At 43.4% G+C, this 24,285-nt stretch overlaps 1 protein-coding gene and 1 long non-coding RNA gene across 16 annotated transcripts in view; one reads left to right on the top strand and one right to left on the bottom strand.

The window, feature by feature from the left end:
- Positions 1–24,285, bottom strand: part of FOXP1 (forkhead box P1) — a 380,269-nt gene that overhangs the window by 89,489 nt on the left and 266,495 nt on the right. For all 15 annotated transcript variants that reach the window (XM_058845379.1, XM_058845382.1, XM_058845384.1 and 12 more), the window contains one exon: positions 22,657–22,776. In XM_058845379.1, coding sequence (XP_058701362.1) covers positions 22,657–22,776 — 120 coding nt within the window. The remainder of the gene's footprint in view (positions 1–22,656; positions 22,777–24,285) is intronic.
- LOC131582338 (uncharacterized) lies at positions 14,689–22,073 on the top strand. The gene is made up of 3 exons (XR_009278313.1): positions 14,689–14,860; positions 19,326–19,386; positions 20,431–22,073. It is a non-coding gene; the product is annotated as an uncharacterized LOC131582338 (long non-coding RNA).

Here is a 24,285-nt window from a genome sequence, read left to right on the forward strand (position 1 = left end):
AAAATGGGGATAATACGACTTGTTTCAGGATCTTCTGTAGACCAGTATTTGCAAAACACTTTGAAAAATGAAAGGTGCTGTCTAAGCACTGAAAGCTGGCCACAGAACCTGCAAGCCATATTTTTAAAGCGTTTTATACCCTTTCATATAAAAGCTTCATACCTGCAAGCTCAGCCAACATCTGCTCTGGGCTAAAAACTTCAGCCTTAGTAACAGAGATGGTAGCACTTGTTAAGTAAGGTCACCATGAAATATAATGCATTTCTAAGCCAGCAAAATATTTTAAAAGACCAAGAAGAACCATAAACTCCCACTTTAATTCCATTCAATTACGAAGAGTCATCACAGACAGAGACCATCAGACAGGGATGTTCAAAACAGAACACATAAAGTAATACATTAAAAATAACTGGGAGGGAGCGTGGCAGGCTAGATGGGGATTTGGCACTGTGTGCCCATGGGATCTGATCCATATTGGGGGGTGGTATCTTTCACCTAGGTGAAAGCAAATAATCACTGGATACTGATCTCTAAGGTCCAAGTGAAAGGAATAGATCATCAATTATGACAAGTATAGTGGAATACATTATTTTGCTACGCCATTATTTTACATGTTCACTTTATTCATAGACTTTTGCAGGTACCCGTCCATGCAGAGACCACAGACTTGCCTACAGAAAAGCCTCAGCTGCCTGCAGGGCAGGGGAGAAAAAAAGAAAAGACATCCACAAAGTTCAATCTTCTCTAACCAGAGTCAACCTGCCCTAAATGAGTCAATTTTATGTCTAGTTCTAATACGAGGCAATTTCTACTTAAACCAGCAATACATCTGCACTTAGTCCTCGGGATGTTCTCCTGGGCAGACACGGCCAAACAGGTCCCACTTTGCGCTCTGGCAGCCGCTAGCGAGCCAAAACAGAAAAAAAATCTGCCAAACAGAAAATTGGGAGTAATTCAGCTGAATTTAGGTGCCAGTGCTGCTGTGGCACAGAGGAGCCCACCCGCCCCCTGGGGCCACGCCAAGCCTGGCAAAAAGCAAGCACCAAAGCAGGCTGCTCAGCACTTGGACTGGAGCCATGGGCCGCTTAAAAAGCAAACTGCTGTTTGCAGTTCTGAGGGAAAAAGGCCATCTCGGATACTATTCCCACTCCTGGATCCCCAGGCCCATTTTTGTGGGGTTAAATCATATTTTCCTGTTTTGAGAATGCTTCATTTTCCCTTGTTGCTGTTTGAAAGACCTACAAAAACAAATGGGGAAAACAACTGACTAAACAGGAAACAGTGAAACTTGCAACCCACAAAGTGCTGAGAAAAAGGATAAAGTAAACAGGTTTTTGGGTCATCTTTAATAATCTCAGCTACTGCCCTCATGATAAAATATCTTCAGGCAGAAATGTGATTTTTAGGCTGATGGTGTCTAACAAAACAGAACGCCAAAGCAATTAACATTTTGGTAATCCTTGTGTCTCTGTTACTCTTTTTTTTTTTTCTGATGTGAAACTGTCATTTTTCTTACTGGCCCTGCAAATTCTGCATGAGCAAGGCTCTTTAAATCCCCTCAGTGTTGTACAATGGTTTAAATTTCACTTCATGGCATGCTTTAAATTACCATTCACATCTTCATTTAATGCATCATTTTATAATGCCAGTGTTACTAGTTAATTTATATATACACAGCAGGATGTGTCAACATTCAGGTGAGTTATGAATATGATTGTACAGGAGTTATGGAAGACATTTCAGCAAAATTATGGTTCCCTCTAAACATAAAAATATTAATAATGAATCAAACATCACAGGTAAACAACAAATTTTATGTAATTGCTTCACCCCCCATGCTTCTAGATAAATAAATAAATAAATATGGCATCATTTTTGCTCTGTATTCATATTTGATTGATCTTAATAAATTGCCATCTCCTTCCCTAATAAACTGTAATCTCTTGTTTCCGCCACAAAGTAAAATTTATTAGCACACTCTTCTACCAGCAGGTCTGCATCACTCACAACACAGTGTGCAAATTGTTCCAAGTATGCTTGGGCATTATTCATAATTTATTCTTCTGCCCCAAAGTACACAATATATTGAGAGGTAATCACCACTAACTGTTCTCAGTTACTTTCCTTAATTATGTGAGATGACATTTATGTCACGTACAGTAGAGGAAATGCTGCAGTTTCCACTAAAATTCCATTTTTTTGCCATGGGTTGAAACACAGTGTTCACACAGAGAAAACCTTCTTAGGACAGGAAAGACTGGAGGTGGTATCTGGTAGGAGATGGGAACACCTCCACTTGAAAAGAACAAGCCCTGTCTACCAAAATAACCCACTGGGCATGACAACGGCGATGGCTCCGAGAGGAAAAGTAGGTGTTTTGTCGTGATGTTAAAGTTGCCATGGTAAGAAAAAAAACCACAGAATGAAACATCAACAAAACAAATGTCAATCAAACACATTTTTGCCTGTTAAGTATTAACCAGTGAACTCCTGGCCACCCCAGATCATGCAGTGCAGGCAGGCGGGCGCTGCGGGCTGAAGCTGCCCAAGGGTGCCCAGCTGGGTGTTTTGGGCTGGATCACCCCAGTTTGGGGCTGGTGTGGAATGCAGTGCTGGAAGCACTGCCCTCTCCTGGTAACCTGCCTCTCTCATCAGGAGACTTAATGCTTCACCTCACTCACAAAGGATCCTCTTTAAAAATCCAGGTCTGCTTCTGGGACATCACAACCTACACACACAAATGTATCACCAGAGATATAATTTAAAATGAAACTGATTAACTATGGGCCCCTTTAGGTAATAACATCTATCAGACCATTGTGCTCACAGTCCAAGAGTATTGAGTTCTATATTCTGGTACTCCTGTGAGAACACCCTCTATCACCACTGGGCATTGCCATTTTTCACTCACTCTGCTGGGAACAGATATCAGAGTATTTTCAATATATTTCAATAAAACACCTTCTTAGCAGTAATGGGCCACTGTTCCCATTTCAGTGGTCCCCAAGGTTTCATGATACAGTTTATTTAGCTGGCTCATGTTTCCAAGTTTTCTTCCAATATTCAAAAGCTATTTTTAATTTTTTTTTAAAGAAGGCAGCCAAGGGAAGAGCCTTTTCTCTTCTTTAAAAAGCAAAACAGTTAAGTTGATACATGTAACAGAACAACTCAAATTATTTCCTCAAGAGGTGTTTAGTCAACAGCCCTTGTGGTTAGATAGGAGTGCACAGAAAAGCTGTGACACTGCTGGTGCTACACAGGGATGGAGTTTGGAAGCAGCACTGGGATCTCTGCTCCTGCTAGAAAAAGCAGTGTGACTCCAGGAATCAAATGCCTATGGAAAAAGAGCTTTTTAGGAAGCAGGGCTTGGTGAGGACATGTCCTCTTGACCACCACCCTGTGATGCCACAGTGGCTGAATTCCCTCCTGTGCTTCTCCTCCTCCTCGCTGTCTCTGGGTCAGGAGCATCCCCTCACTAAGCCTGGCAGGATGGGGAATGGGAGGGGAGGAGGAGGTGGAGTTGTTTTGGGAAAACAAGACTGCAGGGCAGGAGAAGCCCCAGCCTCATCACAGCCATCCCCTGGCCTTTGGCCACGTCAGTCATTTTGATGGTGCACATCTGGTTTCGCATGGGTGAGAAACAGGCAGCCGTGCTGGCTAAGCAAACAGCCCAGCCACAGGACTTTGCTCTCCGATCCCTTGGGGTCATCCCAGCAGCTCAGAGTCCTTTGTGCATCACTAAGCAGGGCTCGCTGTGTGCTCTGGGCTTTTCCTTTGTACTTCACTCTGGCCCTTCACGATCTATCACTTCATTCCAAATAAATGGCCCAAACTCAAGGACAGGGTCCTGCTTCCCTTCTCCATGCAAATGCAGCTCCTGTCTTATGACCCATCAACATTTCCTATCCAAATCCAGCTGCTGCTTATTCCAATCCTTTCCCATTCCCCACCCTGAGCCACAAGGAAAGAGAGGATGCTGAGAGGCAGCAGGTCTTCGAGCTGGAGAGGATGTGGTGTACCAGCCAGGACCTGCTCCTTTGCTGCACCCATCATGGCAAAAGATAAACAATAAATAAAAGAATTTTTTCTGTGGTCCCTTAAAGACAAAAAAATTGGCTTCCTGTAGCAAGAGAAATCACTCGAATGAGTGTAAAGATTTTGGGTAGAAAAGCACAAACTTGCTGCAAAGTGTGTAAGAGGAGAGGAATACTACAAAAATTGATCTCTGGAAGGAAACAACAATTCTCTGCCCTCAAACACAGACATTTCTGGGGTGGAGGGTGGCAGCAACTTTACCACACAGAGCCCTGAAGGAATTCAGGACACCTGAGGCACCAAATCCTTCACTCGAATGAAATTGCAGGGTGATTAAGCAGAGAGAATGTAACTATCCAAACTGTAATTTGGCCAGCACAATGGATCTAACACCCCTATTCTTGGGAGGAAAAAAAACCCCGTACTGTATTTGAAGTTCAAAATCTAATTAACTATTTGAGAAAAAGAATTCTGTTTTTAAAAGAAAATTCCTAACAATATAAAGAGAATTAGTGCCAAAGTTTTTGAAGAACCACATAAAATGGTATGAAAAACGTATGATATTGTAATAATAGGAATGACTGGATTTGCTCAAATGTTCCTTATACCTTATAATACAAGAATAAAATACAGTGTAAATCCTTCTATCTACGTAAGTTCCCTGTACAGAAAAATCTCTCCTTTAATAGGTTTACACCTTTAACATGTATTAGTTTGGAAAAGTCCTAGGGTGTAATTACACATCTTGACTTGGCACATTAATAGCTGTTCCCTTCATTTACTGATTTCTTTTACTGGTCAATTTGCTATTTTACTACATTGCTCTTACAGCTTGGCTTCTCCCCTGTGCTGGGAAGGGCAGAGGGGCCGAGCTGGCCACGGGCTGTGTGCACTGCCTTGGGGAGGCAGCTTTTGATACCTTGATCCCGGCCATCTGCACGCGTGATGCTCGTCTGGGATGTGCCATTTGCATCCAAGTTTGCCAGCAAGCTGCAGGTCACAGGCAGATGTAAGCAGAGCTGCCCTCACTTCCAGGAAAATCTGTGCAGAAATACACTCTACAGGCCCAGGAGAGAACGAGCCAAGCAGGGCTTCTCCAGGGCTTGGTGCCACCTTGCCGATCTCCCTCCAGTGCCCCACAGAGCACCTGCTGCTGCCCAGGCTCCTGACCCTGTGTCCTGCCCCATGGCATGTCCTCACAAATCCCCTCTGCCACCTTGCATCCTTCAACTCCTTCCTTGCTCCAGGCTTTTGCTGTTGTCCCAGGTTTTGTTCTCTGCTCTCCTGGAGCTCCATCCCTATTGCTCCTCCTCGCCTTCTTCCTCCCTATGGTTTGAGAGAGCAGGGGAGATGCTCCAGGGACAGGATGCTCACCTCGCTCCACCACACCTGGGAAAGGACCATTTTCCCTGTGATGGAGGAGGAACATGCCTAATGATCTATGCTACCAGTCTCCACAGGTTGTCTTTCCATCTCTCAGCTCCAGACTCACAGCAAAGTTCACATTTGCTAAGCCTCTGTCCAGTTTCTACAGGTTTTCTGACAGTTTAAGGGTTTTCTTCTGTTATAGCGGAGCCATTCAGTTAATGGCTTCTCAGCACTGCCATTATAAACCAGAACTTTTCAGGTGTTTATTACTCAGCTTTAAAAATTGGCTCTAAGCTGAAATTTGGCAAAAGAAGTGTCAGCCTAGGAGAAAATTTTATATTTTGCCAATTTTATACTCTAAAAAAAAAAATGACCCCATTTTGGCCTCCATAAAAACGCAGCTTTTGCTGCCTCAATGACACTGGTGAAGTAACAAGTCAATATTGTAATAGTGCCAGCAGAACTGAGTGATTTAATGCCTAAAATTGCTTTGAAGGTGAAGAGTGCTATTGAGCTGCTAATTATTAACTATTATTACTGATCCTGCCGCAAACAGAAAACAGAGGGAATATGAAACATCATTGGGAAAACAAGGAGGAATCGGAATGAGGGTCCAGGGCTGAGCTGGAAAACAAGAGTCAGGAGCCTTGGCAGGGTGGGATCCTCCAGCCAACGCAAGAAGAATGAACTGATATGGAAATATTATTTTTCGTTTTCCAGGACAGTATTTCAAACACAAATAAAATACAAATGACACAGTGTAGCTTGCTCCATGCCAAAGCTAGCAACGATGTGGGATCAAAATCAGCTCTAAACCAGGCTGAACTGAGGTCAGTAGGAACCTCATATTGCTCAGCTGAAGCCAAGAGAAACTTTGACATTTAATCCAACTTTGAGAAGACAGCCCTGAAGGTGCTGAGGATAGGTGACCTTGCCTCAGCTGCCCAGCAGTCAGGCATCCACGTAAAAACGGGCTGGGAATTTCAAAGATCCCAAAAGACTTACATCCTCCGAATCTTCGGGATTCTTTCAAATCCTGTATGCACAGGAACAGCAGCATCCGAATCACACAGCCCAAAATCTGACCTAGCTTGATCCAACTTGGCTGTACGGAGGGAAAAGTAAGTGATCTCTACTCTGAACATCTCCAGCCACTCACTCCACTGTGTCACCTTCTGAGCAGACTGTGATTCCACAGCAGAAAGGTGACACAGTGTTTTTTACTTTGAGGGAAGAGTGAGGACCAGGAGTTGCGTGAGGCCAGGGCACACTGCCATTTGCAATGGGCTGTACCAAAGCAGCCATGAAAAGTCATTTGGGCTGCTTTCAAACACAGTAAAAAAGAAGTAAAAAAACCCCACCCATTTATCTTTCTGGAAACTTTCTGCTTGTCTAAGTGGCAGCTATTTAAATACAATTAACAAGCAAATGATTTTAAAATTACAATACATTTAGTAAGGCAGCATCACAAACAATTTGCATCTCATTAAAGTGTTTGAAGCTGCAGAATCAACCTCCCAAAAGGGCTGCACATCAAGTGGGAAACACAGTTATAGTCACCAGCTTCTGCACTGTCCTGTGACACCAGACACATGGCAGGGGGGCAGCAGAGGGGGTCTCAGTGTCCAGCTGAGCCCTTGGCTGGGCCACCCCCGTGGGGAGCTCTGGCCACGGCTCTCGGCACAAGGACGGATGCCACAAGCCACAGCCTTGCTGGAAGTGGGTGTAAAACAAGGAAGGAAGGAAGGAAGGAAGGAAGTAAGAGGGTGTGTGAGTGCGTGTGTGCATGTGGGATGGGCACTTTTTAATATACATTCATGAACAAAGAGTTTAAAGAGATTTCAAGCTATTTACTCAGCTCTATATATAATTAAAAGTTTATAGATTACACCACCACAAACCTTCTGAGATTGCTGCCGGGTTTGGACACACATTAATTCCCAGGAGCCTCCTGCAGAACAATCCCATACCGACGTGTGCAGCAGGAAAAGCTTCAAAGAAGTAACAGTTTCAAGTGCTTTCAATTCACTTTCAACTATGATTTAGTGTGGTGGTTCCATTTAACCCGAAGGATTCAGGAACACTTCCCAGATCACACACTGCTTCCTCTCGTGCCTTTGGCTTCCTTTAGAAAGCCAGGCAGATGCACCAAGCCCTGCTGGATCCATTCTAGGATACAGGTTTTGTTAAACACAGCTCCAAATGGTATCTGTGTGGCCAGGGCTGCTGGTTTTGCTGTCAGTGCAGCTCCTGCCATACAAACCCTTCTGTTGTAGCCCACAGAGGGTCAGGAAGCTATTGCTGGTGAGTGGGAAGGAATATGCACGAGATCTCTACAGGTGATGCATGAACTAATTCCTAGATGAATGAGGAATGTATCTAAACAGCTTTAATTTCACTTATCAGAAGACTTGAAGGTGAGGATGTCCACAAGAGAGGATGTCCCTGAATCAGTCACATCTCACAATCAGCCTCAAGTGCTGGCACTGCCAGCACTGAACTACACTCCAACCACACCTTTAATCCAAAAGCTTGCTCCAAAGTACTGCACAAACTGAAAAGGCACAGACAATGCCTTCCCTAGAGTTCAGCACAAGTTCTGAAACAACCTTTTACTTGCTGTGCCTCCGACTGCAGGGGCTGTGGAGCTGCACGTGACAGCTGTTTAACGCTGCGCAGCACAGTTATACACAGCGCTGGCAGGGGAGAGCGAGAAAAGAGTTTACAATTGAATCTGCAGAGGAAATTTGGGTAAGTTGAATTATCCATTTGGAAGCTGGCCAAGGGCTGGGACTACTCCCAGAAGAAGCGACCGGTTTTGCTCGTCCTTTGAAAGGCAGCACTTCTGAGCTGCCCGTGGCTCCCGCTCGCTGCTCCTACAAGAGCAGGGCCAGCACATCCTCTGTGCTCCTCCTGGCAGGGAGGCTTTCCTGGCATCCAGGGATCTTGTCCTGCTCCTGAGAGACCCATTAGTGGTGACAAGGGGCTGAGGGCACTGATACCCTGCAGTGCCTCTGCAAGGGGAGTGGCAGCTTGAGCCTGGGAAGCCCAATAAAAAGTGAGATGGAAAAAGGAACTAATAACAAAAACCACAGGTAAAAGCAAACCAGTCATCATCAGGTGCTCTCACTGCTCTGGGCACTGCACACCAGAGAAGTTCCAGATCCCTCTGGGTGGTTCCCAGGTCTCTCCATCCCTGGTGTCGTTATGACCAGAGAGTGTCACCCCAAAACTTCCTGCCCAGAGATGCCACCAATTATTGACACTGGCCTCGTGTCCTTCTTTTTCAGAACTGTGGTTTTGTAGTTTGTCAAAACAGGATACTATTTAAATTTAAAATGTTATGATTTAAACAAAGGTGAAATAGTTACTGCTGTTTTAGCAACCAGACGTCAGGCTCTGCTCAAGCACACGCATTTTTTTGTTTTTAAAAGACCTCAGTCCGCTCTGCCAGCGCACTCTCCCTGCAAACCTGGATGCAAAGACAAGTGTCTAAGCAAAACAACACTCACTTTCTATGAATTACTGAACACGTGTAATTCATTTATCTGTAATATTGTGCTAAACTCAGCTCCAATTAAACAAACGAAAACACCTGCTTAGCACACATAGATCTTTCCATACCTCAGGGGAAGACACATCAGTGTGCTGTGTAGTACAATCTGGCTCAGAAGCCTACACTAACAATGCAAAGCTGGGATTTTTCTTTTTTTCTTAAATGCACAAAGGCAAGGAGATAAAAAAATTCAGACAGAGATTTTGGGGATGGAGTATTTGTGTTTGGAATTTCTATCTATAGCACGTGCAGTTCTGTGATATTTAAGTGCTCACTGGGGGCTTCTCGTGGGCAGCTGCACCTGAGGGCATGCATCACTCCAGGGAAAAAAGTGGGATAATGAAAACTTTAAAACACACATAACTGGTCCCAGATATTATGACACTGTAAAACTACCAAAGAGACCTCGTGTTGACAAATTTATTGAGCCGGGGAGAAGACTTTTCCTCTTCTTGCTCTGCTTCTGGACCACAGGCATCCAGCAGCTCCATGGGACATCCCTGTTGTCCCCCCACATTAACAGGCAGGAAACACAGTGAAAAATCACAGTGACACACTGAACAGACTCACCCCAACACGGGGGCTGAGACCACCCCTGACACCCCAGGTGTCCCAGCAGCAGAAATGAGACATGGATCATCTGACACATGTTTTGGAGCAGCAGAGGGGTGTCCCTTTGGGGGTGCCTTGGACAGAGGGGTGCCACGGTTGGTTTGGGAGCCCGGGGTGCTTGGCCAGGTGCAGCAGCCACCATCAGCAGAGCCTGCAGCCTGCCAGATCCCCTACACTTAACTCATTTCCTATTCTTTACTCACTGCCTGCAGACAATAAGCTGTCAATCAGATCCCCAGCAGAACATTTACAATTATCTTTCCTCTCCCACACCTCAGCATGGCCCCGTGCAAGCAGCTCTATCCCAAACTGTTCACACACGAACCATTTGCAACTCTTCTGTCACCAAAACTGCCCCAACTCCAGAGGCGGGTGAGGAAATTGAATTTCCTCGTGTTTTCAAATAAAAGTACTGTGGTGGCAAAGCACAGAAGCAAACGAGCAGGCTTCCTACAGGTGTGAGGCAAAAGCAACACGAAATAGAAAACCTGCCCCAGTAATTATTCCAGCATTCTGGGCAAAGACGAAGGCTGTTTACAGCCTTTTTCTTTTTTTTTTTCTTTAAAAAAATCAAAGTTACAAACTGAAATTTTTTTTTTTAGAATTATTTTTGTTTTGTTTTTCTTCCCCTTTTTTTATTTAGGACAGGGTGGTCCCCTCCACTCACTCCTGCAGAATTAGCAACAAACCACCACCACAATTTTGCAGCTGGCCTTGTGACCACTGCTGAATTCTCCCAGAAGAAAATGGTTTGTTTTTCCTCTGGGTAGACACAGCTGAGTGAAGGACTCAAAATGAGCACACTTTCCAAGTAAAAAATAACAGTGATGCAAGTCATAACCATACCTTCCCTTGTAGTGGCAGTTGCTGACAACGTGATTTAAAAATATCTCAACTATGTTCTGCATGATGTTAATGCTCCTATTCCAGAGAGAAATCCCCAATACCTTCGGGGCACTTTCCAAACACTGAAGCCTGAGAAACTGTCCAGGATGGGCCCATTCCTAATAGCACTGAAATCACTGCCATTGCTAAATTAGGAGAAAATCCGTACAGTCATCATTCACTGCACTGTGACTTCACTGATTTTCTGCTCCACTGTCTGCTCAAGGGTCAGCGTGGTTAACAGCGAGGAGATATTCCCTCTCCTATTAATTGATCTGGACACATCTTTGATGGCTGTCAGACAGAAAGGTAACTACTGCCATTATGGCTTTTCTTTTTTCCTTTTACTTTTTAACTCTTGCACAGGAAATTTCTACAACCTTTTCTGATGAAAAATAACCTGTCTGATATTTCCCCTCTCCTTTAAAATGTTTATCCTGCTCCGAATCTGCAAAGTGTGATATCATCAAGGAAGGTCAAGCTTCACAGGAGCTAATGGCTCTGCTGTGTGCTCCCACCACTTTGAAAAGACGAACAATAGTCCCTCAAGTGCTGCTGCTGGTGGCACAGCGGCAATTCACCATGGAGGGTGAGAAATCTGAAATTAAAATAAACTGCTTAAAACCTGCAGATGGAGAGGGGGGATGCAGGAGACAGAATAAAACGGGACAATCTCTGAACCCAATCAACAAAGCGCTCATTGTTCCAGTTTAAGGCAAGTAACACAGCAATAAATATTGAGCCAAGGAAGTTAACCTGTATCCACAGCCTCTGAATAAACACCAAAGCTGAAAGTAAAATCAATGCCAGGCCTTTGGCTCTTGCCAACTCGTGCTTTTACTCCTTGCTTGGCTTTGTTTTTACTTTTGGGGATTTTTCTTTGCCTTCTCTCTTGTTATTCATACCTTCCTGAAGGAACTCCTTATCACACAGGAAAAGGACAAACAGAAGGAACTGCCAGCACACAAATAAACTCAGTCGTGTTCTGCAAATCTACCTGGGTGCAGGTAACTGGGAAGAAAAGGGCAATTCACGGATTCACAGCCCCTGTGAAGCCAGGGGAGTCCCCACCTCCTCCCCACACCCCTTCTCCTCACGGGTGACCTGATGCAGCCCTGCAGACCTCTCTAACCATCATATCCAGCTCGGTGTTTACCCTGCAGGGTAGCACAGGCAGCATGAGGCATCTCTGCAAGACACAGGCGTGTTCATCTCTTATAGAAGTTTGAGCATTCAGCTCTTGATCTGAGTACAAATAAACATCCTGGTTAGTTCTCATTTTTCCTCAAGTGGTTTATCCACTCCCGTGCCAACACCTCAGCCAGTAATACAGGTTTTCACAGCAAGTATTAATTCTGACTTCACTTTTAAATCACATTTTCTTCATTTGAGCATATTATATTCCACAGAACCAGGCGTGAGCATCATGCAAAAGGCATTCTGGTCCACGGTTGTGAATACAGCTGTGTAGGCAGAGGAATATTTGTTTTCCAAGTAATTTGTGCACATTCACAAAATTACAGCTGTCTGCAGTTCTCCCGAAATATCTGTCCTGATGTTTACAAGCCATAAAATTTAATCTGCCTTTTCTAGAGTTCCAACCGGTAAAATTGGAAATTTATATGTACATTATTATTTTTCTTACAGATTGGCTACTCCCCATTACATACTGCCTATGAAGCCCACATAACATCAGCATTAACTTGAGGAGCCACTGCCCTTAGACAACAGTGGACAAACCCTTGTGAGAGCCAGAAGGGCTCCTCTAATACACCTCATGGATCACCCAGCATGTTGCATTTCATTCTTATCTCACAGGAACCATCCCCTGAACCCCACATGAAATGAAGGTCTGGGTTACAAACCAGCTTGGGGCGACAGGCCTTGACCCAAAAAGAGCTCGTGTTGGGATGGACAGGGAAGGTTCATCAGTTTAACATGTGTCCACTAACAACAGTGACCAACCATCAAAGCATCTTCATGGATCTGTTCTTGTAAGCAAAATCACCAGGGTTAAAATGATTAAATTTGCACTCTAGCCATGAACTACTGGGCTAGGTTGGTGCTTGGCATCTCCCAACAGATTTGCTTCAGATGTTTATCTTAACTATTAAGTGTTAGCCAAAGGAATTGCATTAATTTTGGGATTTAATGTCCGACAGTGACAGAACTGGCAAGGGAGCACTGAGCTGTGGTAATTTGTGCTGCTTTAACACCCTCAATCGGTGTGTTCCACCGCATTACGTACTCCATGCGTGCTGGCACATGGCACAAGCTGTGCACCTGCAACGCGGCTCTCACGATACAACACGATGGAAAAAACCTTCTGAGGGGCCAATGGTACCAAACTACAGCACCAGTGACCTCGGTGGCATCGGTGACCTCATCAGCTCCAGCACAAGTGTCGCTGTCACCTGGCTCCCCCCTCCGACACCCATCTGAGCTCCTCCCGTCATCTTCCTACCCCACTCCAAAGCAATTTCAAAACTTTTTCAGCTAGACACGCTAAACCCAGGATGTAGATTTTCCAATTAGTCTCTGTTTAAACATCTGTTGGTAGACTGCATTTAACATTAGTTATTTGAGCAAAGCGCAATTTGATTAGGCTGTCTGAAACGGAGCCAAAGTCTGCAAAATAATAGCTCAATTAAATTTTGTTTTGCTTTCATTTGTCTTATACTTTCCTGAGTGTGATACAGTTGCATATAATCAAGTAAACTAATTCCTTTCACAATGAGATATTTTAGTGCTTTTTCCATCTCCTCTTAAAGTTTATTTAATAATCTATTCCATCTTCTCCATGCTTCATCGAACTTCAGCCTGACACAAAGTACATTTCTTTCTTGTGCCTTCAGTCTACTTTAATTTTCCAGGCTTTCAGTGACTTGAGATTATGTGCCATTAATGTTACACCTTAAATAGATTAGTAATTTATAAAGGGAAGATTACACATATCAGGCAAATAAAAACATTTCAGCAACACAACAGCCTCTTCTTTGCACATACCACAAAATATTTTGCCAACCTGACGACACAGCTGTAAAACTGTCAAGCTCTAAAGCCACATCCAAGCAGCATTTCCAATTGTTTCCCTGGGTTTAGTTTCTACTTATTCTGTGTTGCACTTGTTGCCCTGAAACTTCAATATTAGCTCTAGAGATTTAAACACATGAGGCAAACAGCTGCTCTCTTTTACCCCAGCAAGCCAGATCAAAATGCCTTCTCTCTTTCTCTCCTGCTTTTTTTTTTTTTTTCCCTTTTCTTTTTAAACAAATTGCTGTAAATCAAGTATTTCTAGCAAAGCTGATGGTCTCAGGACAAAATTCTGTTCTGTGCTCATCACTGCAGACTCCTCCAGTGCAAACTCCTCTCGGTCGGTGTGTGAGGAACACGGACCCATCCTGACTAAAGAAACTTTGCCTCGAGGATTAAAAAAAATAAATAAAACAGTCACAGCAAGTTAGCTCCTATGTAGATGAGTCTATGATTTAAATTAAAACATTAAACATTTAAACATTAACTTCTTTCACACTTCTGTTAAAGGGGAAAAAAAAAAAAAAAGCAGTGTGTACTCTTTGAGTGAATTCTTTTATCGGAGATTTTTGATACACAGTACTTTTCCTTTAGTGTTTTTTAACATATTTGTTGCAAAGTGTGAACACAAAGGGACAAGCTGAAATAGGTATCTGGCAGGCTTCTCCCAGCGCGTGCTGCCGAAAGCCACAAGTACTACTGCAGTTGTGACAAACCTGTTATTTTGCTGGAGGAAGGCGAGCGACTCCTCCAGCGCTCCCTGCCCTGCCACTGGCAGCTCTTTAAAATATTCCTGCAACAAAATAACACTAAAAACCCAGAGGCATCCCGAGTCCGTGGAAGTTCAAAATGGGATATGTCCTATTTAAAATGTAGAAAACTACTAAATATGACAACCATTTGATGTATGAAAATTATTCACAACCAAAAACAGACAGTCTGGAAATAGCTGGGATGACTTCATTTAGACAGAATTACCCAAATCTGTTTCTAATATACACAGTACACATAATAAATTTTTACAATATGACAAGGAAAACAAACTTAATAAAAGTTCCTGATCTTTTGTTACACAAGCAAGCTATAGCCATGCTATGTTTATAATATTTTGCCCATGATATCACAGCTCAGTAACAAAAGCTAAGCACCACACAAAACAGTTTCTAGGTATGACTTCACCTTGCTGTGCCAGCACTGCACCCATCAGCCTGGCTGTACCACCTTCCCCAAACCACAGCCCGTACTTGCTGGGTTGTTTTTCACTAAGAGTTTCCTTTTCTCCTTCTCCCAGGCTCCCTCTGCCTTGGGAAGCTGTGGATCTCTGTGACGAGAGTTTGTTTTTTTCCAACTACACCAGGACTCATCTGAACGGTAAGAGATTTTTAGCCTGTTTCCTTCACTCCTGGTTATTTGACAAGTGCTTGAAAACCCTGTTATAAACAATCTCTGTAGGAAAACAGATGATGTCTTACGATCACAGAAGGTAATTTTTTCAAGAACCTAACTTTTTGAGCATTTCCCAGATGCACCGCGTCAATCTTCCTGCGTTTGACTATCTCAGCTGGTTTTCCAGCCCGGGCATCGTGCCAGGCGGGCCGGACTGCCCCTCATTGTCACTTCTGTTCGATGGCACTTGCACCCACTGCTGTTATTCCAGGCTTCAGGAAATTTTCTAACCACTGGACAGGCTCCAGCACTGCGCACTAATAAGTTGCAGATTGCAGCACTCTTAAGTGTGTGTGTGTGTGTGTGTGTGTGTGCATGCGTGTGTCAGATCGGGGCCACACTTTGTAGGAGGGGGGAAAAAAACAGTAGTTCAAAAATGCTGCCTACTCAAATTGACAGAAAAGTGACCCCTGCACTTCATCAGAAATTCCTGCAGACTGACAAAATAAAGGAGTTTGCTTTTATCACACACAGTAAGACTCATATGGAAAAATGGAAACACTACATCACTCGACCTTAGGTTGCCCCCTTTTCAACCGCAGATGAATATTATGTATAAAAATTGTAAATCAATTTGAGATGTATTAAAGGAGATTCTCTTTTTCTGTATTAAAGGTAATACCTTTTAATCTCAAGATTTATTTTGTAATGTCAAGTAAATGAGAAAGACTTAATTTCCGTAACTGAATTTTGTTACTCTTAGGTCTCTTTAGCATCTCTGCATGGTGTTCACAGAATTTCCTACCCTTTGCTTTGCATCAGGAAATAATGAGCAAGCGGCACTTACCCAACACTGAGTCACAAATATTTGCCTACATTAACAGAGCATTAAAAGCCATTTTAAACAACTTAAGGAAATTGTGCTAGCCTTTGAACTGTGATTCACTACTAGTAGAAATTAGGAAACTTTTCCTCTTCTAAAGGCAAAAATCAGCTGCTGTAACCTCCTTGTAATATCATTAGGTCCTAGAGCAGATTTTCCTCTTACAGATCCTCACACAATAGATTTCTTTGCTTAATGAAACTACTTCTGAAATTTTCCTACACTCAGTGTTGGGTACTTTGAAATTTCAATCCTTTCACATCCTTGAACTCTCATCAACATTTTTTTCCAGACTGTGTCAATAAAATTGATTACTTGCAGTTCTGAACTCTGTTCTGCACATGGAAATAAAACAATTTGTTTTAAAGTATTTTCTGAAGAAAGCAGAACTTGGCAATCACATCTCCAAGATCAAAAAATAAAAAAGAAGAAAGAAGGACAATCCAACCAAGCGAGCCTTGCCCACAAAAAGCAAAACAAAAAGAAACCTCTCCAGCAAACAAAAGAGAAGCGAGGTCCTGATTTCATGATTTTATCACGGCAGCAAGGCAGGCTCAATCCCTGACATCCCCACATCATCAGGCTCTCTGCTGTCCTCCTGATTGATATATCTCCCTGTCGGATGCGCACCATCTTTTCGGATCATTAATATGTTCATTAATTTGTTATCAATTCTGGCTCGCTGTACTTACAGCGCTCGGTGCCGCGGCTCGCGCGTGCCTCGGCAGCGCCGTGCAATCGCACACGGACAGACCCCTGGCTCCCCGCTCGCTGAGATGCCTCATACCTACACCCGATCTGTTGCTTTTACAAGTTTAATCTCAGTATTAAGGAGCCGATTGTGGAACCATGTCGCTATAACATCTTCAACCCAGCTGTACATCATATAAACCGCTATAGGAGGGGGCAGTCTCCCATCATTCCTGGCAGCAGCACATACCTTTAACTCCCTAATCTGTAATACTACAAAATACTGCTCTCATTTCTTCCCAAGCACAAGTGGACTACCAGCAAGGGTCCAACAGTGTTATTCCTAATTACCTTTTTTTCACTCTTGATCCTGTGGCGCTCATAATTAGTTACCTGGGGCTGCAATCCAATTTGAAGTGATGACAAGAAAGTGATCCATGAAAAAGTAATAAGTTAAATCCAATTTCAGCCTTCCTCTAATTAAATGCACATGGAACTAATGACTCAAACCCTACCATTTCAGTGATAATGGTAATTAGCGAGGTGGGAGTCACTCTCTTTTTTCAACACTGTAGGTGTAAACCACAAGGTAAAATGGCAGGAGCACTCTTAATTACATGTGTCATTTTGTCAGCAATTTACACATTTCTGACCAGTCAGGAAGGTTTCATTTGTTTTCCCCTTCCCCAAGGTGGGTAAGGCACGTTCAGGCTCTGGCACTGCCCGCCCCATTTCCCACTCCCAACCTGGGCAGAAATCGCAGCTTTTACAAACCTGTTCTGTAAATGCTGAATGTTAAAGCAGAAAACCTGCAAGAAATGATACTCGGGGAGCTCTAAGAAGATAGAGGGCTGAAAATGAGGGATCCTGGGTTCCACTTCACCCCTCAGGACTGACTTCTTTCCAACACTCAGATGCCAAACTCCCAAATATCCCAGCAGAGCTCCACACCTCAACACCACTGAGGGCCTGCAGCTCTCCAACCTTGGGCGAGTCACTTAATATCTCTCTCTCAGGGTTTACATGGCTATAAAATGAGAATAATCATGTTTGCTGGCAGTACCTCACACTGCCAGCTCTCCCAATATACTGGTATTTTCCTAGAAGCTTCATTTTTTAAAATCATGATATTACAGGATAATCACAGGCTTCTGTTAAGAATAAACATATTTGTCACCTTTCTGCTCAGTCTAAAAAAGATGGAAAAACTGAATAGTAAATGCTTTAAGAAATATAAAATGGCAGCAAAAAAGGACCATAGGTGTCAGGAAAAAAACCCCTTAGTATCAAAATTTTCAAGCTGATCATGTAATTTTGAGGATCTGACTCAGATTTTGTTCTGTTTGTGGGGTGGATGATGTCTGCATTTCACAGACACACTCCAAGAACTGACTAACACTTATAATTGGGCTTAGGGGTGAAAAATAAATAAGAACTAAGGGGTTCTTTGGTAGAAATCATCAAATCTCAACTTTGCTTAATTTCCAAAGTCAAAAACAGATAATGAAAGATTCAATTTTCATAGGTAAACTTCAAATGCTGCAGAAGCAAAATCTTGGCCCAAGCTGAGTTGGTGCCAAAATTCCCATTGGCTTGACTGAGGCCAAATTCTGATCAATTCCTATACGGAAGGGTGAAACAGAGAGATACTCACACAAACAGAATAAATAAATTTGCAAACTTGCTTCTTTTGCTGAATTATCTGCTGCGACAATTTCTCTACAGTTTCTTAATTTCTTAAATTAAGTCAATGAATTTCTTAAGTTGTTAAATTTACCACTATGCAAAAAAACTGTTCCCTGGGTGTAAAACCTGACACAACATAACTGAGACTTGTGTGCTCCAAGTGAAATGGAGCATACCCTGCCCTTCACCTCTCGGTGTTTATTACATGGTCAAACTAACGATTTCTAATTTCATAAAAAAGCAATAATAATTGCCCCCAACATAAAGCTACAGCGATTTTTTTTTTTCCTTTCACCCTCTTCTATTTCTCAAGATACTGGAAAGATATATTAAGATAATATAGCATGCAAATTAAATTCTACAAAAGCCCAGCCAAAAGGCTGCTTTAAAAAGCAGCGGTATGCAAAGGCGAGGACAGCTCTGTCCTCTCAGCCTCCCCCAGTCTCACCCTGAGAATTTAAACCAAACCCAAATTCTTTTCTTGGCCGTGACTTAAGGGGAAGATTTTTTTTTCTTTTGCCAAGCAAAAACAAAAGTTTCCATCCCTTTACTCCCAGTAATTTCATTATTTCTTCTCTCCAAACACACGCAGGTTAATGATCAGAAAAGAAATTTCATTTAATCACATAAAAAAAAGTCAAGTGATGGGTTTCAATTGCAAGATACTGATTTGGACATCCTAAATTTGTTTTCAGTCCAGTATCCAACTTCCAACTCAATGCAACACACAACATTTACGTCTTTAAAAAAAATTGTATTTTTAGTATTGCCAAAACACACATGCACTTTTACTTTCTTGGGAGAAAAATGTGTCTCTTGATTTGTTTCCAATCTGTGTGCTCTTGCCAACAACTAAAATGCTTGAAGAACCAAAATGAATAATCGCTAAGAGCATCGGCAATTAAAGCTGCAAATTTTAATCAATACATCTATTAATACAGATATATTTATCTTGGCCAGGAAATATGTGCACATTTTCAAAATCCTAAGCATACCTGGTCTGTTAAATTATTTGTTTCACAGACTCAAGGAAATCCAATGTCTATGGCAAATATATTATCAAAAAGCCTTTAGTCTTTTTTTCACTTCCAGTAATTTTTGTGGGACTGATATTTTTTCTGTTCTTTCCCCAGCTGCTGGTTATTAAATCCATTTCTTAACTTTCAATTTTTCTTTTGTTTGTGTCATCAGGCTGCGAAACCGGAGGTCACTGCCAAATCTAAACCACGGCAGTGTGCGATAGGCTCAAAATGTGAGTGAGTCATCGTGTATTTGGAGATTTGGGGTTTTTCAGCTATCAGCAGAGCACATCTCCAGTCCTGCATCCAAGTTCCTACAAACTGAGTATCTCACGATTTGCTAAAAGCAGACCTTCAGGTAGGGCTGCCAAGATCAAGAGAACCCCAGAAGGATTGCAGGAGCCCACTGTCATTGAAACACTACTGAAGACACCATGTCCCAGAATGCTGGGATATATTTAAGTACCTTGGCTACTTAGTCAGGGAATAAAGATGGAACAGAGGAAATTATCCATGAGGTGATAACAGATTAGCTACACAGTATATACCAGATTAATCTTCTGTGTCTGTTTGTGGTGGTGGGGTTTAGAGGGTGCATGTCCAGCCCCAGTACCAGCCTCCCCTCCTGGGGCAGGCAGGACCACGGAGCATTTTAGTGGGAGAAGCAGCAGACAGCATCCCTCCCTGTTCCATGCAAAGCTCCCCAGCACTCGTGCTGGGCGCTGCCCACCAGTGCCCTTGCCAAGCACAGCAGGGATGAGCGATGCCCACGGTGTTCTTGTTATACATGAAGCCTGTCTGTCACAAAAAAACCCAGGTGACTGCTAACTGCTGTGGCTATTGAATGAGACACCTATGTAAGTGAAGCCCAAGGATAACCTGTACATTATTTAAACAAACTTACGAAAAACGGGCACGTTTCCCCCACCCTTGATATTTATTCTATGTACTGTCAGCAATAGGTATCACCTCATCAGCATGGTCCCAGCTGACTTCAGGGGGTGTGGGTGCTTGTGTGGGTGCAGTTTTACTCAAAAATTCTACCCCCAGCAGCACCATTTCCTTTCAGCAACAGATTTTCATTACAGGGATGCGCTTGGGGGTGTTACATCCAAGAGGATTTCCAGTACGTTTCAGACCGCAAAAGCACCAGGAGTGAGAAGGGGGAAAAAAAAAAAAAAGAGACTGGGCAGTCATTTGAATCAGTGAGTGACAGGCTGGGCCAGCTCTCTGTATACATTAATAAATTAGAATTTTAATTGTGTCTCTGACTGCAGGAGCTGCTCCAGTACTTTAATACGTACCAACAATTGGCTATGTTATGGAATCCACGATGTGGCCTTCACTGTTGACCTCTGCAACACAATTCCCAGTCTGACTACGGAAACTGTTTGGTTTGATCCTTTCAACTTATTTGAATCCTGACAAATAAGCTCACAGCTGAAAGGTCAACACAGTCATATTTCATCCTCTGGAGCTATTCTTAAGACATCTGCACAACAAAGCACTTCTTTTAGTACCTGACACTGGACCTAGCCAGCACAATCTCTCATTAAAAATGTCCCCAGTGGAAGAGTCTATTAAAAGGCATATGGATCAGCTATGGATTTACCAAATAAAATATTTTTGAAAGCATTAATGTAACGCTTTGGATTATGGCTCTCGACGCTGCCAATAAAATGTATATTTGCCCAATGACAAAATGCTTCATACTTTCCAAAAGAATAATAGCCCGGCTGTAAAGCACGAGGTGTTGTCCAGCAGCCGGAGCACAGGGGTGGGAGCCAGGAACTCATGAATCTTAATCCTACCTCTAAACCCAATTCCCTCTGTGATCCTAAGTGAGTTGCTTAACCCGCTTCCCTCAGTTTCCCAGTCCAGAACCGGGATAATGCTACTTACTTATCAGACTTTCCTTCTGGGGATGTTTTGGAGATTAGTATTTGCAAAATGCTTTGAAGATGAAATCACTACACCAAAGCTCGACGTTGTCCACACTGGGCCAAGGGCTGCAGCTAACAGCTATTCCTCACTCAAGCAAAACTCCCCTTGAAGTCCCCATCAGCTTTATTTGGGTAAGAAGCAGAGATTCGGGCCCTCTCACTTTACTGTCAAGGCCTCTAGCGATGCTGGCTTTACCTTCCATATTCTACTACATATTTAAAGAGCCTAGCATCCGCATTTTTGTTGGAAAATAATCTGAAGCACATATAAAAGGCAAGAGAAGCAGCAATGCTGTCAGGGAGCTCATGGTGATAGTATATCAAACTAAAAAAAAAAAAAAAAAAAAAAAAAAAAGAAGTAGAAAGAGCAAAACAGACATGAGTTTGACAACGTGCTATGACAACAAGAGGAAAAAAAAATCCGGAAAGAATTTGGGGCTACAGAGGCTGAAGCATCAGATATAGAAGAGCGAGATAAGATAAATGTCCCAGCTAAAGGGCTTTGTGCAACTGCAGCTGAACTGCTGCATTCAGGACCTTATTATCAAAAATCCACTGACATGCTGCAATTGCAGAGAGCAGTAATAAAAGCAACAACCAGCTGCAAACCAGCAAAGTGGTCAAGGGTCTGGAAGTGCCAGTTTATGAAATACATAAAGAACTAGATACATATAATTTGCCAAAACTGGCAAGTATATGTTAGTATCTCAGATGTTTGAGGAGTGTGAACACGAGGCAAGGCAAGGGACTGACTCAGTATTTATACAAGCAGTATTACTTGGAGCAAGAGGATGGAATTAAAGTGGAAAGTTCCTGAGCATGTGCTTTGTTATGGAAAACTATCCAAAGGAAAATAATAGCAGTCCCACCATCACTTGGGATTTCTAACACTAGAATAGCAAAAAAAAAACAAACCAACAAAACCAACCAAAACCAAAAAACTGTGATACATGACCTAATAGGTCTTTCTTGTCTTTAACTCCCCGTGATTTATCCCACAAGACTAGCAGAATGTACTCCAAAGCCCCATATGTGTGCATACATCTTCTGTTTGGGAATGCTGTATTGGTTTTAGCTCTCTGAATTCATAACAGCACAAAGCCCTCTAATATTTAGATTTTATTTCTGAAGATGTCCATAAATCAGCAGACAATAAAAGGGGAAAAAACACGCTGATGATATGATATCCTAGTATTTCCCAATATCCTTGACACAGCAAATCAACGGTTTGAGTGAACACAGACTACAAATGGAACAGCAATCAAACAGAAATGTTAATGCAAATCTCCTATGCACACTGACACAGTAACAAAAGCTATTCCATTTTGTCATGATCCAGCCCTACCAGACGCTAATAAAAGTACATGCTCACGATTTGTAAATATGCCGTAGGTGGGACTTTCAAGAGCACCCAGCATCGATCCTGCTGCCACTTACACCAGCCACTCTGTGAACACAGGGAGGAAGCTCCTGAAGGTTCCATCCCAGTGTTCGCATGAAAGACGCATTTATTCAGCTTTTACAAGCCCCAGACCCCCATGGCTCACGGGCTCCCCTTACCTGAAGGGCTGGCTGTTTGTCATTCCTCTTCGGAGACTTTATTCCACTAACTTGTTGCTGCTGCTGCTGTTGCTGCTGCTGCTGCTGTTGCAGGAGAAGCTGTCGTGCCACCTGGAGAGCCTGTAGGGAGAAAGAGGTTGGAGAATTGAGTTCACAGCCAAGAGGGCATGGGGAGCTACACAAACAGCATAGGGGCCAGGCAGCTCCTGCTTATGGGGTACTTCTCCACTCCTGATGTATGTCCACTGAAAAAAGCAGTGCCTTCCACGAAAATAACACCTTGCATGCCATGGGGTGATATCCCACCACTGATTTCTCATTTTGACAAAGCAGAGAACCAGCAGCAGCTGATGCTCGCCTCCTGGGTGTGAGCCTCAAGTAACTGCAGGAATCCTGGTGGTCAGCTCCACAGAGTTAATTCTGTCCCCCTGGAGCAGCTCACAGCCCTCCTCACTAATGGGCAGCCTCCTGTGCTTTCAGCTTTCAGATGCCTCCTCTCCAGCAGATCAGGTTTGGTTTACAGAAGAGGGCAGTCATATATCACTGTCTGCTCCCCTGAGCACCAGAGAACATCAGGGAAGATTCTGGATGGCCATGGTGGGAAAAAAGAGGAGAGGCAGCAGCAGACAGAGCCACGCTGAAGGCTGAGAAAGCTGCAAGGAGCTGGAGAGAATGCAAAGAGAAGCAGGGACAGCATTTCACCTCACCAAAATCCAGGACTTGGACTTTGATGATCCTCGTGGGTCCCTTCCAGCTTAGGATATTCTATGAAAATCATTGTCAGCTCATGATGGACTCACAGGGAGGGGGCACAGCAGTAAAGGGACAGTGTGACAGAGGAGGGACAAGGGACATGACCCTGAAAGCATGAGCAGGCAGGATGTGGAGGGATTATTGCAAAATGTCATGCAAAGCAGAGTCCCTCAACACTGGAGCCTGCTGCTCTGCAAGGCCCGATTTCTCCATCAGGCGGGGAAAAGAAAGCAAGAGAAGAGAGAAGTGGAAAAGACGAGGAGCAAGTCCCTGCCCTGGCTCCCTCCTGGCTCCCCAGCCAGGGGACAGCAAGGATGATCCCTGCAAGACAGACTGTGGCACAGCTGAGGCTCTGCTGGCGAGACCCCAGCCTGCTGCTCCTGGAGGATTCACCAGCACCGGACCCAGGCCTCCTTGGTCTCCTTGGAGACGTTCAGTACATGTGTAGGTGGAAAAGTGGGAAGGCTGAAGACTTCATTAATGTAAAACAAGAAAAATAGTCCCTTTGCAAGATGCCTACATGGAAGAAGAGAAAAAGCCTTCCCCACTCCTACTGTGTATGTTCTCTGAGTGATTTAATTAATACCTCTTTAATTAAGAAGTCAGATATGCTTCAGGTTTCACTTGCTCCTTCAAGTTGCAGAGTATTTAATCGCAGCACAGAACTGCTGGGAAAGGTTTCATATCAAGGTCTGCAAACTTGACTCCCCCCATCCAGTAAAACCTTGTTATTTTATGGCCTAGGCCCATCTTTTTAGTTTTGGAGAGACACTGGTCAGCTCAGTGGACTGAAGAATCACCACTGCTGGCCACAGAAAGTGGGCAGGAGAGACCTCATAATGCTCTGGCAACAAGCCCACCTTTCCTATTTAATAA

This window comes from Poecile atricapillus, chromosome 9, assembly GCF_030490865.1.
Source record: "Poecile atricapillus isolate bPoeAtr1 chromosome 9, bPoeAtr1.hap1, whole genome shotgun sequence".
Classification (NCBI taxonomy): domain Eukaryota; kingdom Metazoa; phylum Chordata; class Aves; order Passeriformes; family Paridae; genus Poecile; species Poecile atricapillus.